This window comes from Amblyomma americanum, chromosome 4, assembly GCF_052857255.1.
Source record: "Amblyomma americanum isolate KBUSLIRL-KWMA chromosome 4, ASM5285725v1, whole genome shotgun sequence".
Classification (NCBI taxonomy): Eukaryota; Metazoa; Arthropoda; class Arachnida; order Ixodida; family Ixodidae; genus Amblyomma; species Amblyomma americanum.
Genome location: NC_135500.1, coordinates 85,143,436 through 85,158,446, shown reverse-complemented (window position 1 = coordinate 85,158,446; position 15,011 = coordinate 85,143,436). Strand labels below are relative to the sequence as shown.

The following is a 15,011-nucleotide window of genomic DNA, read 5'->3' as shown; positions in this document are numbered from 1 at the left end:
ATCAGGGAGTACCACTTTGAGATCAGTTCAAGAAACCACGCAGTTGTCTCAGCTTCAGGTGGTAGTAGCCGCTGCTCGATATAATACCGAATAGCTGCAGGCGACTCTCTAAATAATTGAACAGCTATTCCTCCTTTCACTTTTGTAAAGTGCCCAGTGGACACATGCACATGGGTTAAATTAGGTGCAACTTGTAGCTGATCGCTATCTAAGTTCAAAAGAGCCTCAACGTGTTCGACTGTTATTTCAGTTGTCGGTAAGTTGAACCGTGAAACTATCTCGCTACTCAGGTGCATCGGATCTTTCCGAACAAAATGTCCCCTCACGTTCTTCAGCACATGGGCAGGTTCTGGCATAAAATGTAGTGTCTCGTTGCTTGTGAAGGGATGCGGCACACTGAACACTGTAACAGCGTTGCGACAGCTGCTTAAGTTCAGTGACCTCCACATCGCGAGGTTGGAGCTTCCAATGTCAGAAGTGACACACCGCACACGAAGGCCAATGTCTGTGCAGAGCTTGATAAGGTGGAATACGAAGTCCTTGAGCACATCTCCACTGACGTAAGCACCTGTGTAATGAAAAGCAATTACTTGTTTCCAACGGATATTTGTGCCACCCACCATAAAGACAAGCGCATGCTTTGCTGACTGGTCAGATGAAGGCAATGTTATCATTCCAAGCAGAGTATCGTTGCCACGGTCAAGTTCTATCCCACTCCGGATTTCCATCTCATCAAGAAATAGTATGCAATCTTTTTCGATATCTTTCATTGAAGATATTTTTGTTTGCATTGCAGACAATATTTCATGCAGCACGCCAGGCTTGAAAGACAGATGCTGCAATCTTCTACATAGTGTGCGCAGTGATGGCAGGGGGTAGCCTTGCTCTATGAGGAGGTCATAACCTGTACTTCCACAGTGCCTTTTTTACTATGTCGGCACTCCACGTGCGGCATGTTCTATCCTGCCTTTCTAGAGCTGTCTTCTGGTCTTCGTTCAGATATTTCAAGTTTGCAGTCAACATTGTGACGTTTGTTTCCAGCTTGTCTGCTTGCCTCGTAGCAGTCCATCTTCTTTTTAGCGACAGACAGACTTTCCTTAAGCTCAGAGTTTTTCTTCTGCATGTCCTGGAGAGCTTTCCGCATTTCGCTTGTTGACAGTGAGTCAACATCCAGGATGTCACAGTGCTCCTCTTGTTCCTCTTCTTCTGTGCTATCGCTGATGCAGAGTTCACCTGTGTCTAGCTCCTGATCGTTGGGAGATGAAGGTCCGGGTGAGGCAATATCTGTCGACTGAAATGATTCGGTAGCTGAAGTTGCAGAATCAGCTAAACTTCGTCGCCTCACAGGAGGTTTCCTGCGTTTCGGTTGCGCTACATGGAGAAATAAAGGCATTCATATTCAATACGCATAACGCTTGTAATTGGAAGCAACCCAGTGACTCACAAGAAATCATTACTTACGTCTAAAATCAAAGAGAGTCGGAACTGCAGTAGACTTCAGCAGCCGCCGCCCGTCTTGTCTGGCATTTTCGTACTGGTCAGGCTCAAAGTGACGCTAGAAAATGTTAACACGGAAGCAATCTTAGAGACAAGCAGACCACACATACAAGCACACAGAGTAAGCGGGACAGGCTCTTCTGAACTATCATGCAGAGGCACTTATATTCACGAAAGTGTCATATTGACACCACCGAGCTGATCACTGCTAACATTTTGGTTATTTACTGGGATGCTGAAACAAATTCGCATCATCGAACTTTCGGCTTATACCACCGCGATTATTCACGTACCGCTATCAGGATCGCAGTGAAGGTACACTGAGTCGCGACACGTTGCGCGCACTAAGTAGAGTGACATAAGCATGCGCACCTGCAGCTGCAAACAAACAAGACAGAACAGTAAAGGGAAAACTACCGAAGGCACCTAAGTCTCCCTACATAGGCTTTCCAAAAATATATGACTAAATAATGCAGCGTAAACAGCAATTTAATTACAATTACCTAGCAGTAAATATTTTAAACCTCTAATGAGCGCAGCGTAGTTATACTGGACATAAGCTATCCAACGATATAACACTTGCGGCTGTATACTAAACATAGGCTGCACAGCCACCGCGGACACAATCTGTACACGTCACGTATGAAGAAGAAATGCTACGCATTAAACGACGGCCGACCAACTTAGACAACTTCCCTATCAAACTCCGAGGCACAAGGAAGCTTCGATCACATACCTCGCATATCTTAGATGTGTCAGTCGCTTTCCACTTCTCCCGCTTCACTTGAGCCTCACACTTCTTTCTTCTCTAAGGGTCTCGGGGAAACCGAAAAGTCCGCAGTCCTTTTTCCCATGAGCCGGTGCACAGCGGAACGCAGCAGCCCGTCATTCTCTTATCTTGTTCACCCACCCAAGGGTGAACGATAAGAATACTGTTACACTGCAAGAGCGTGTGCGAAAATGTTTTCAATGTCGGTTGCTCACGAGAGCACGAAAATGCCGCCTCACCAACTCGTCGACCGCACGGGAGACACGTGCAACGGGCAGCAACGTCGAACCAAAATGGCGGCGCGTCTGCCGAACGGCGGCGCGGCGCGGTACAAAGGCTGTCACCACCCTGAACGGCGGCGCGGCGAGCAGGCATCGAGGCACCCTAGCACCAACATATGTTTTGGGGAATCATTTCTAGAGAAGAAAATAAATCAGTCTTGAAACTTCTGCCATTATTTAACCACATAAGAAGAAACTGACAATGAGGTGAAGTAGGCCGTTGAGCCTATTCTCAAGAAACTTTTGCAGGCTCCGGCTCTAAGCGTTATGCGTTATGGCGCAATTCATAATCCAGTGGTTGCAATGGTAACCAAGGTGGTTACATGCAATGATCATTCCGGTCCTTAGGGTCGTCGAGACAGGAATATAGGCTATCGCCTCCCTTAAGAGCACCAGCTATTGTTTCTTGATCATCATCATAAGTCTGACTGCACCCACTGCAGGGCAAAGGCTTCTCCCATGTCTCTTGAATAAACCCTGCCCTTTGCCAGCAGCAGCCCCGTAAACCCCGAAAACTTCTTAATCTCATCCGCCCGCCTAAATTTCTCCCACCGCCTGGTATGCTTCCCTTCTCCTGGAGTCGATTCCGTTGCCGTTAATGACCAACGGTTACCTTGCCTTCGCATTACATGCCCTGTCCAAGCACATTTCGTCTTCTTGATTTCGACTAAGATGTGATTAGCTAACGTTTGTTCCCTTACCCACTCTGCCCGCTTCCGGTCTCTTAGCGTAACACCTAACATATTAAGGTGAAACCCTTCATAGGCTCATGAACCACCAACGGGCATGTTCGCAGAAACGTGCCACACTATAGCTGTCTATCAAACTGATGAAGTCATCGATATAAGGCACCGAAGCAACTACAACAGTCTGAAACAATGGGCAAGCAGTTGCGTGCAGCCGCGATCAATCGTGACAAGTCTGTTGACACCACCGAGAAAATGATTAAGCCGTTAAGCCGTGTGGCTGATGAGCGTATGACGTAATTGAGTGGCGCCACCATCCTTCGAGAGGAGCGCTCCCCAGGCAATGTTGCCAAACGCCTCCTGAACGCCGATCTGTAAGGATGCCGCCTAAACGCTCATTGTGGTCTTTAATCAGCATCTTCACCACACATAAGCGACACAAGCAGAACCGCGCTAAGGGCTTTCGCCTCACCGCAGTTTATGTCGGCGAAGTGCTCCCCTGAATTTTTTATTCTTTCCATAACTCGCTGCGTTCTCCTTATTTCAGCGGAACCCTTTTCGGTAGCCACCACGTTCCGGCCCCATAGGTGAGGACCGGTAAGATGCAGCTGTTGTATAAATTTATCTTGGGTGATATTGGTAAACTGTCATTCATAATTTGAGATAACCGGCAATATGCGCTCCACCCCATTAATATTCTTCTAGTTATTTCCCTCTCATGATCCGTGTCAGCGGTCACTACCTGTCCTCAGTAGACGTATTACCTTACCACTTCCGAACCTCGATACCAATTGTTATCTCCTGTTCACGTGCGAGAGTGCTCAACGTTACTTTGGTTTTTTTTGCGTATTAATTTTTAGACCCACCGTTCTTTGCGAATGTCGCGTCCGACGATATATGAGACAGATACTGGGCCATTTCCTTTCCCCCCAAACCAGTTATTCTCTGCAAATCTTGACTAACTTAGCAAAGCAATGCCTTCAGAGAATCGCAGATTATTGAGGTATTCGCAATCAACTATTAGCCCCAGCTATTAAGAATCCAGGTCTCTGAATACCTCCTGTAAACTGGCGATAGATAGCGTTAGCGAGATTGTGTCCTGGCATCATTCCTGAAAGGAATATCTTTGCTGACTTTATGGAGAACTATTTGAGCTGTGCAACGGTTATAGATATCTTCCAGTATTTTCACATAAGACTCTTGCAGAACCTGATTACGCAATGCCTGCATGACTGCAGAGGTTCTCACTAAGTCAAATGCTTTCTCTTAATCGACGAAAGCTATGTGTAGTGGTTGGTTGTATTCTACGCATTTCTCTATCACCTCAAAGATATTGTAAGTATGGTGTATTGTCGAGTATCCTTAATGAAATTCCGCCTCATCATTTCGTTCAATGGAGTCTAAGGTTGTCCCGACTCTATTAGTGATTGCCTTAGTAAATGCCCGGTAAGCAAAGGACAATAAACTGATATTTCTGTAGTTTTGCAAATCCTTGACTTCTCTTTCCTTATGAATTAAGATAACATTAGCGTTCTTCTAAGCTTCTGGAGCGCTTAGGTCGTAAGGCACTGGGTATACAAGTTTGCGAGATTTTCTAGCACAATCTGCCTTCCGTTCTTCAATAGATCTACTGTTACCTGATCCTCACCAGCTGCTTTCCCCTGCATTGCTCCTTAGGCTTTACATTTTATGCGAAAGCCGTACTTGCATAATCAATGTCCGCAGGAAGTGTCCGCCTCACCTGAGAATCAAATGACGTCATCAAAACCGAAATAAATAATATTAAAAAGAAAACAATAAAAACAATAAATAAAAGTGATTCAGATAAAAATAAAAGGCAGAAACATGTCAAGAGAAATAAAAATATAAACATAAAGATTAAAAATGGTAGAATATTAAAACACAAAATAATACAAATAAATAAATATAACAATAGACGGAAGTTAAAAAATAAAAAAAATTGTTATAAAATGGAAACAATAAAAACAAATAAAACGCGTACTGGCGTCATGAAAAAACCCGCCTTCTAGAAAGTTCCATGCTTTCGCATTTCTGCAGGTAAGCAGACTTAAGTGCCCTCAGAAATTTTTTCTTTATTGGCGGGATGTGCGATTGCTGTGCGCATATGCCTCTCTCATTAAAATGTTCATTACATTGGGCACTGTATCGATTTGTGTAGAACTTTTCGGCTACTTTAACCATCTTATCCATATTGCTAATTGTTCTCCTCTGTTTATTCAGCTAGTTGCTAATGATGTTTGAAAACAACAAAATATGCACTCCTAACCTCCACTTTTCAAAGAAATTCGCTCATTTCGACCCCTTTACATGCAAAAGATTGGTGGGCAACATAAGTATTATTAACAACGCTAATCAAATCATCATGCCCATGAGCGATAAATCTTAGGAGGTGAACTATTTCATTACGGCCGCCAAAATCTGCGACCTCCATTTTTGTAGCGATAGCTGCATTACGGTAGCATTTCGAGCCTTCAGCGCGGCGGCGGCTTCGCAGCCACCCTGTGGCTGCGCCGCCATGCTGTCACGTGGTTGGTCACGTTGTTTGGAGCAGCTGCGGCGGCGGCGGCGCCGTGGCTGATCACGTGGTTGGTCCCGTGACCAGCCACGTGGCGCGGAGCAGCTGCTGCTGCCGGCAGCGCGGCGCGTCGGCGAAACCTAGTGTTCCTGCCACTGCTGTGCGCATGCGCCATGTAATTGAGATGAAGATGGAGCGCCCAGAGAAGCAGAGCGGAGAAAGACTGACTTTGCAATTGAACTGAGCAAGTTCCACTCGGCCAGCTTTGCCTATCGCGTCACCCCAGGTTTTAGCAGAGCTAAACCACCGCCAATTTTTTGTGTGTCCAGCAACTGGGAAGAAGGATTGTTTTTGAATTCACCAGATCTCAACTGGAACCAGTGCATTGAGCACTGGCTGTGGAGCGCGATTGGCATAGATTAAGGCGGAATTACAGACCTGAACGAAGTGGCACGAAACGCAGTCTATATCAGATCGAACACCTCTCCTTGCGCACTGAATTTTGCTCATGTAAGGTGGGTTGCGCCTTAAACCCCGCATTGATTGTTCCGACGGAAGCACTTGCAGCGAAACCAGGGACGCCCCGCGGATGGTAGAGCCAGGAAAGTGTCGGCTACAACCTGAAGCACAGGCGAGTCGTTTCTTTCCATGTCACTTGGGACAGACAAGGAGCAGCAGACCGGCCCCAGCTTGAACAAAGCAGAAGCACGAAATGTCGGCCTAGTTAGCTCGAGCGCCGCTCCGCAACCGTTTTTCCCGGCAGTGTTGTTAGCAAAGGGAAGACAATCGATTGCTCATCGAAACAAAATCCGAGCTTCACACAAAAATAGGCGGCGTTACAAGACTCGATTGTTCAAAACGGTGTGAGGCCATGAAAGGCAGGAAAATAGAACATGTTAACCAGTTATATTCAGTACTACAGATTTCGGCAACTACAAAGGAATGACGAACAGAGTCATAATAGACTTGAAATTGAATTAGAATGGAATATAAATAGAAATAGTATAAAACTGATATGCTTTCGCATTACTCGCGTGAAAATTTCTTAAATGTCCGCGATAATTTTTTCGGAAGTCGCATTCAGGCCTTAATTAAACCTGCTTTCGATGCGTTACTAAAGCCTTGAATAGAAATATACTACGTCTATATTCCCAGTAAAGTTACAGGTTGCCAAAGTAGTAGTGCTCTTTAAAAAGGGGAATCGAAACGAATTGGGCAATTATCGGCCTGTATCTGTATTGCCGATTTTTTCAAAGGTTTTCGAGAAAATAATTCATTGCAGGGTTTTGAATTTCATCGAAACCTCCAATGTATTAACACCTTACCAATTTGGTTTCCGGAAGAATATGTGAACTGAATTAGTCTTGCTTCACCAAAAAGAATATATTTTAACACAATTTGAGAACAAGAAAATCGTGGTTGGCTTATTTGTTGACTTCTCCAAGGCTTTTGACTTGGTCAATCAAGAAGTTTTATTGAATAAGTTGGATATTTATGGTGTACGTGGATGTGCGTTACATTTACTACGGTCATATTTGTCCCACCGGCGACAAGTAGTCCAAATTAATAACTCTCGATCACAAGTCCTACCACTGGCTTGTGGTGTCCCACAAGGTAGCATATTGGGGCCTTTGCTCTTTAACCTTTATATAAATGACATTGTTAATGTTAACCAGGATGCCAAATTCATCATATACGCAGACGATACTAGCATATTTTTCTCTGGTAATAATATCGATCAACTTATCTCTAGTTGCAATGACACAATAGTTCAACTACAACAATGGTCGTCCTATAATTCTATGACAATTAACACAAATAAAACAAAAGCCGTTATCTTTCGGACAAAGAATAAGCCACTCCTTCCTCATGCCGATATTATTTTTAACTCTCGTCCTGTTGACATTGTTGACCATTTCAAAAGCCTTGGTGGGACATTTACTGCTCACATGTCCTGGGAAACTCATGTGAATTTACTAGTGACAAATTTAGCTCGGATAACTGGAGTAATTGGTCGTCTCAGATACATTCTTTCTACAAAACTTAAACTATTGGTTTATAATTCACTCTTTTATTCACATGTTAACTATTGCCAACTTGTCTGGGGTACAACTACATTCTCTAACCTACAAAAAATTTATGTCATGCAGAAGCGATACCTACGTCATGTGTACAACGCCGGTTATAATGCAACAACTGCAGGTTTTTTTCATAGAGCGCATGTCATTACGGCTCATAAACTATATATCTACCGTCTGAGTACTAGATTTAAATATGAAGTAAGATATAACATACATGACCTTGGTACTCTGGCATATTTAGAAAAGAATGAACAATATTATGCTACAAGACATGAAGAATGTTGGAAAATCGTTGCACCCCGTTTGAACTCTGGAATGGAACGCCTATGTTATTCTTTACCATCACTGTTAAACCATTATCTGTCTACTAACTTTGATTTATATATTTGCTCCGCTGCTAAGCTTCGCTCTATGTTTACTGAGGATGAATAACTGATTTTACTTATCCTGGGATTTCATTTTTCGGACCACTCTGTTTTGCTTCTGTTCTGCACTGATCAAGTGTTTTCATTTTCTTTTGTTTGACTGTATGAATTGATTGCTGTTGACCAAACGCTGCTCATTAAGTGGGGCGACGGACTCGTCAAGCCGCCTATTGACGGCTTTTTTCCGTCGTCCTCCATCTGTGTACTGCACATGGTGGAAATAAAGTCTTCTTCTTCTTCTTCTAAAGTGCCGAATGTCAGCTTAGCAAGGTGAGCAGTTCATTATGCTGGTTCGTGAGGTGGAAGAACTGGCATCCCTCGGCTCCTCTCTTTCCGTTTCGTCACAAGAACGTCCTCATTGTGACTGGCTGATTTCATTGTGCTGTGAAACTAATTTCACTGTATGAGCATTTTACCTGGCCTAATTAGTAAAAAGAAATTGAGCGATTAAAGAGGACAGGAAAGAGGCATACATGAGCGCGTGTGTTTGTTCAGGGTTTTCCGTGCCATTTCTTTTGTTTTCCAAATTTTATACAAACCTGCCAAATGCCACACTATTCACTATTTAGCCCTGAATTATTTTCACCGGCTTTTAATGTGAAGGGGAAATTTGAGATAATGTGCACTGCGTACAGCGTATTTTATCGTACCCTTACCAACTGATCATGCGCAGAAATTCAAGATGATCAACCGGAACTGGTTGTAGAAGCTTTAGATTTAATGTTCTGAAACGACCCGTTTAATACGCTATAGACTTTCGCTAATGTATTTTACCTTGACCTTTTCTCGGTTCTCATTCGCACGAAGCCAGAAAACCAGTAGCCGTGTACAATCCTCCTGCTATGTTTTTCCAGGCGGTGAAAGCTCAATATTCATTCCCACCAGGGGGATTCCCCTAAACGTTTGACCAATATTCATTTCCATTGGTCTTTTCCCACGGCCAGAGATAACATAGTGCAAGTACGATTAATCCGGTCCTATGGGGAACCAGCGCTGCCAAGCTGGCACTGCAATTGTTCCATTCGGTGACTCAAAACTGCTTTTGTCAGCCGCTTGGGCCGCTGAACGCGAGAAAACATTCTGCGCGATTAGATACCCGCGTTTGGCTGCCAGCATTCATTGCCTGGGTTCTCTCGGCGTAGCTAAGATAGCTGACGCGCGGCACGTGCACCTTCGACAGAGCGAGGAGGCTCACGCCAATAAGCGCTTGAAGGTGGCGCGGAAAAGTACTAAGAGTACTACCCAAAACTGCTTGCTCTTCTCGCTAGGCGGTGTGTTATGACGCTGCAATCGGCACCGCAAACTTCAGCGCAAGTTCCCCATAGCTTTTCATGGCCTGCCTGTAGCATTGCACCATATAGTGCACACCAGGACAATTGTTTAACAGCATCGCGCGACCATCAATCCCCCTGCTTACCATAGCGCAGAGCGGCGAAGCAAGCGCAAATAAACGCTTGCCATTTAGTTCAGCTTTTCGCACTTGTTTCACAGCTCCGTATCCTGATAAGACGCTGGCAAGCCCGCGCTCTCATGGTCGCGTGATACTGTTGAAGAACTGGCCCGGTGTACTTCTCGAGCACCCTGAAACGATTGTTATGTGATATACGCTTTGTAAGGCTCGCAGTCCTGTTTGATCACGCCGACGCTCGCCGAAGATGCTCGTTCTAATAGAGTGCCCTGGTGTCTGTGACTGCCGCAGATAGACCCGCCAAGGCGACAAGCCGTTCTTGACGACTTCTTGGACTCTGAGAACATGGCCGACTTGGTCGGGCTGATCATAGCGAATGACGCCTTCGACGCACTCCCTCCAACCGAACGAAACATGGGCGTCCCGAATGACAACGCCATGCTCAGTCCTGAGCAGGCGTTCTTTGTGTCCTTCTGTGCTTCGCTCTGCGACATCCAGAACAAGGCTCAGACTGGGCGGTACGCGATCGGTCCAGGGCGCTGCATGGTGCCTCTCATGAACAACCCCCGGTTTGCCAAGGCATTCGGGTGTGGGGACACTGCCTTCATGAACCCTTCTCAGAAATGTTCATACTGGTGACCTCTTCGGCTTCATGGGGTGCCCGCTTCAGGTGTTACTCTGCTCTGCACTTATTTGCGCGTTGCAGACCTGCACAAAGAAATAATTGTTCTCCTCTTTAGAGGCAGCATTAAAAATATTGGAGGGTACACGCGATAGCTTTAGTGGGTTAACGCCCTTAATTGCGTAATTGGTCGTTCTCGACTTTGCATTCATAGATCCTTGCGAGTCCGCATACCACTCCTGGTCCAGTGGTGAAGCGGTTAAGCTATGGCCCTGCGATGGCAGACGCTCCCAGTGGTGGGCCTTGTGCTGCCCAGCTTGCTATTCCTGCCTGACAATTTATTATTTTAACCACCACCTACCGCTGTGGGCAAGCCGCGAGGACGCCGCCAGGTCATGCGATCTAGGTGACCCACCTGCCCCATAGGTTGCCCTTTGGAGACCACCTGACTGAATCATGCCCGTGATTTTTCACTCACAACTGTGACAACGCCGACACCGAATTTTTTGTGTAAAGGGGGCCTTTAACGCTGTCGAATTAGAATATAGCTCAGCATGTGGCTTCAAGCTGTGGCCTGGAAAATGGCTAAAATTTGTTTTTCGGTAGTTTTCGTTGTTATTTCTATTTGAATGGGCGATTCACATAGCGAAGATAACGACAAGTCCAAGAGACCCTGTGTAAGCATAACGACCCGTTGACAACGCAACACATCACCTTCTGAACATCGAGCTGCCTACGCAAGGCAGACCTGACAAAACCTAATCTCAGGCATAACTAGGTATTCACCGGCAACGGCTGCACAGAATAATATCCCTTTATAACGTTCCACATACGTTTTCGCAGGTTTGTAGCAGTATTAGCGCTGCTGCAGATGCTGCCGCTGTCTGCCTGCTTGGTACTTGCAACCCATGCTTGTTTACTGCTGGAATGGCCTACGGCGTACCTGACCCCTGTTATGTGTGTCGTGATAATTTTCCCACAGTCACAGATTTCAGTACATGTTTTAAGTATCATAAATGTTACTATGTCAGTAAATTTCCAGCAATAAGAGAACGTGTATTCATGAAAACACACGAGGCAAAAAAAAAAGCTCTGAGGTGCCTAGCGTGCCACTTGTGTGCATCTAAATGCTCCGGAGAGAAAACTTGACTCTGCCTGGAGTTTTGAAGAGACAGCTTGTCCACATGGAAAATAATCCGACACTGCTAACTACTAATATTGCCCAAAAGATATTGTTAACTTATATGTGTGGAAACGCCTGAACTCTGAGAAGAATAAAATATATTTTTTTTAGCTTGACATGATTATTTAGCTACAGAATTCAGAGTGAACCTTTTGTTTGTAAAATAGTTCTCTCAAGGCCGACTTTTGGGCCGTCCTACGCGGCTTACCGAAAGCCGGGGCCTGTCTCAATCGCTACTCTAAGCGTGACAACGAACCCCTCAGCTACCAAAGCTATCACAAAAGTACAGTCGAGTTCCAAGATCGCTCTACACGACTTGCCGAAAGCCGGGGCCCATCTGAATCACTGCGCGAAGCCTGGCTTAGACCCGCATAACAAGATTCAACAGGCTCTTAAATAACCTAGTTCGGAAATCCCAAAATTGGGCAAAGGCGCTAAAAGAGAGAAGGCGTCACAGAAGACACGTCTCCCTCTCCTGTCTTCTTGAGAGGGCTATAATTCTCTCGAAAATCTTCCTCCGCACGCCCCACATCGCCAAGGTCGTGGGACGAACAGTTCCTTGCCCCTGCGTTGAGATGTGCTTACACCCGCACTCGCCTTGTGGAATGCTCGGGAGCGTTCTTTTCTCGGCTCGCGCGGTGCGTGAAGCGTTCGAATGCGGATCACAATGTGGAATTCGCCTCAAATGCTAAATAATTTATAACTGGATTTCTTGTCTCACGCTGTTTCAATTTAGGTTTCATCAACCGAGCACTAGTTGCAATATCGAAAAGTAATTTAAATCGCGTGCGGCATGAATAAAACAGCAAAATAACTGCTGACGTGTATTTTATCATTTCAGCTTTTGAAGCAGGCTGGCTCAAGCTTTGCAGTAAAATAAAGTTACTTATCAGCGAACAGACTGCCAGATCCAACATTTTCATTGAATGCCAGAAAATAGATTACATTTAGCATTTTTCACGGATACAAATGTTTTTTTCCGTTGTGCTTTTCATCATGTACTTTTGAGCACTTCCTGTTAGTTGCACCTGAATGAAGCCCTCCGCTGCTGGACACTGCCCTTCAAGCCCACCTGTGGTTTCGCATGTGTGTAAAAAATGTGTGACTAACAAAAACTTTCACTTTTGTTCATGTCTCACATAACCTGAAAACCCTTTATGTGTCACAGCCATCGTGTGCTTCAAGAAACCGCATCAAGAATAAATTCACTATAAGCCACTTGCCTTGACAGGGGATGTGGGGCCCTCTGTCCCCGTATGGCTCGGCGCAAACCCTGCGCTGCCCGAGCACACGCCATCTTGTGTCATTCGGGTGCGAGCGGTGTACATGTCCGCCATGTTCTTGGCTGCAAACATGGTGAGCATGTGCACGACCTTGCCGGCGGCTGGACAACGGCCCGACAAGCATCGCATGTGGGCGAGCAGCGAGGGAGCGCTGCATGGACACTTCGCGGCTCCGGCAACGCTCAAAAGCCGCTGGAGAGGCGTTCATGGTTCGTGTTTTGCGGTAGCGGCTTCAGTTTACGTATCCGGTGCGGCAGTTTATCGGAAACATGGGAGGGGCGTCCGCCGTGATCGCTTACTGCACCAGCAGCCCCACAGAGAAAAAAACAATCATGAAGTGCAGGCACTGGGCGAAATCTGACCTCAGAAAGTGCGTTATGGATTAGTTTTTCGGCCATTTTCGTCTTGACGCTAACAGCGTAGACGTGCGCGCGGGTAGCGTGGACAGACAAAACACCTCAGACGACACGACAGGGGCAGATGACAGGGAAGACAGACAGGACACGGGAGCAGAGGGACAGACGAGGAAACGAGAGCACACCGATATTATAGGGACGGTCATTTGTGCGAACGCGTGCGCCGTCTTTCGTACGTGCGCGCAGACTTCGTGTTTTTACGCCTGTGTTGACATTCTACTCTCATCTGCGGTTTCTGACGACGGCAAGGTGAAAAATATATATTTTTTACGCCGAAACCAGCAGTGTATACACTGCTTCTAGAAGCACTATACACACTAAATTTCTCACCCTTAAGGTGAAAATCAATTTGTCCACAGACTAACACCCTTTAAACCCAATTGGGTGCTTGAAAAAGGGTGCTGAGAAATCGTGCAGAGGTCGGAACTCTTAAAAAGGGGTGTACAGCATGGAATTCTAAAGGGTGTAAAGTTTGCAGTCTTCGTAAAGGGTTCTAATTTAACCATAACAGCCTTCAAAATGGGTGTTGGAAAAGTGCTCCGCATTGGTTCACCGAAGCACCAAAAGGCTAGGATTGATGCACGACAGCAAATGTGTCCATATATGTAGAATAGTCGAACTACAGACAGTTCTGGTTGAGAGGCAGCTGCTGGTAACTGATATTTGGGCTTATGTACTATCTGCGACAAAAGTGGCATACTCCAGGCAGCGGGACCCGGAGCAACGAAAAACTGCATCGTAACGCCATCTACAGGCGGCATCTGGGATCGAAACAGCCGATGGGAGCCCTTTATTATCTGCAGGCATGTCGCTTGACTCGTTTCAATGTTTCGTGCTTCAGCTCGCCTAAATGCCGAGCGGCGCCGCAGCAGCGCACCGGCTCTCGAACCACATCTCGGACACGCGTGGAGAAAAAGAAGGCACAAAATGAAAAGAGGGCCAGCAGATTGCTGCTGCCGTGGCACCGCTCGGAATTTTGGTGAGCTGAAGCACGAACCATTGAAACGAGTCAAGCGACATGCCTGCAGAAAATAAAGGGCTCCCATTGGCTGTCTCGATCCCACATTCCGCCTGTAGATGGCGTTACGATGCAGTTTTCCGTTGCCCTGGCTCCCGCTGCGTTGAGTATACCACTTTTATCCCCGATAGTACCTTATGAAACTATATGTACAAAAAATATGCATTTTGTCATACCGACACATGTCACTTGTCCGACATTGCATAATGTTCTATACCAACCGTTTTTGGGATCACAGTGCATATGTATGCAGCATCAATCGAAGGCCCCTTCATGCACACATGCATGTCCTGGATATGCATGGTCACCATCCAGACATACCTCCAAAGTAAAAATTCATTTCGGAAAACAATGTTGAACATTTCGATAGTAACATATACATCCTTCACAACAAAGGCAGAAAATGCATATTACGCCACACCTAGCCACATTTTTCTCATTTGAGGCATGTGCGGCACAAGGAGCCTTGTTTATATGCGTATGAGAGTGCAGGCTATTATTCTGGTATAGCAGAGTAAATTTATTATAAACACCAATAAAACACTTAAAGAAGTACACACGCCCAATTTTCATGGCATTTTTTGTTCTCTAAATCATGCGGAAAACACTACCACATATGAATCACAATGTGATGCTCGCATACGACCGCTAAATAATTTATAATCGAATTTTTTTTTGTCATGCTGTTTTGGTTTCACCAGCTTAACGATGCCTATGACGTCAAAGAGTTTTTTTTCTCACGTGAGGCATGAAAAACGTCCATAATATCGCTGCTTCGTTTTAGCGTATACTGCAGTGCTGAAGCA

General features: G+C 45.6%; 1 protein-coding gene across 1 annotated transcript in view; it reads left to right on the top strand.

The window, feature by feature from the left end:
- LOC144130228 (neprilysin-1-like) overlaps positions 1-11,292 on the top strand; it is a 159,800-nt gene extending 148,508 nt beyond the window's left edge. Inside the window, exon 11 of the mRNA XM_077664201.1 lies at positions 9,975-11,292. Coding sequence (XP_077520327.1) covers positions 9,975-10,322 — 348 coding nt within the window. The 3' untranslated portion in view covers positions 10,323-11,292. The remainder of the gene's footprint in view (positions 1-9,974) is intronic.
- The last annotated feature ends 3,719 nt before the right edge of the window (positions 11,293-15,011 follow it).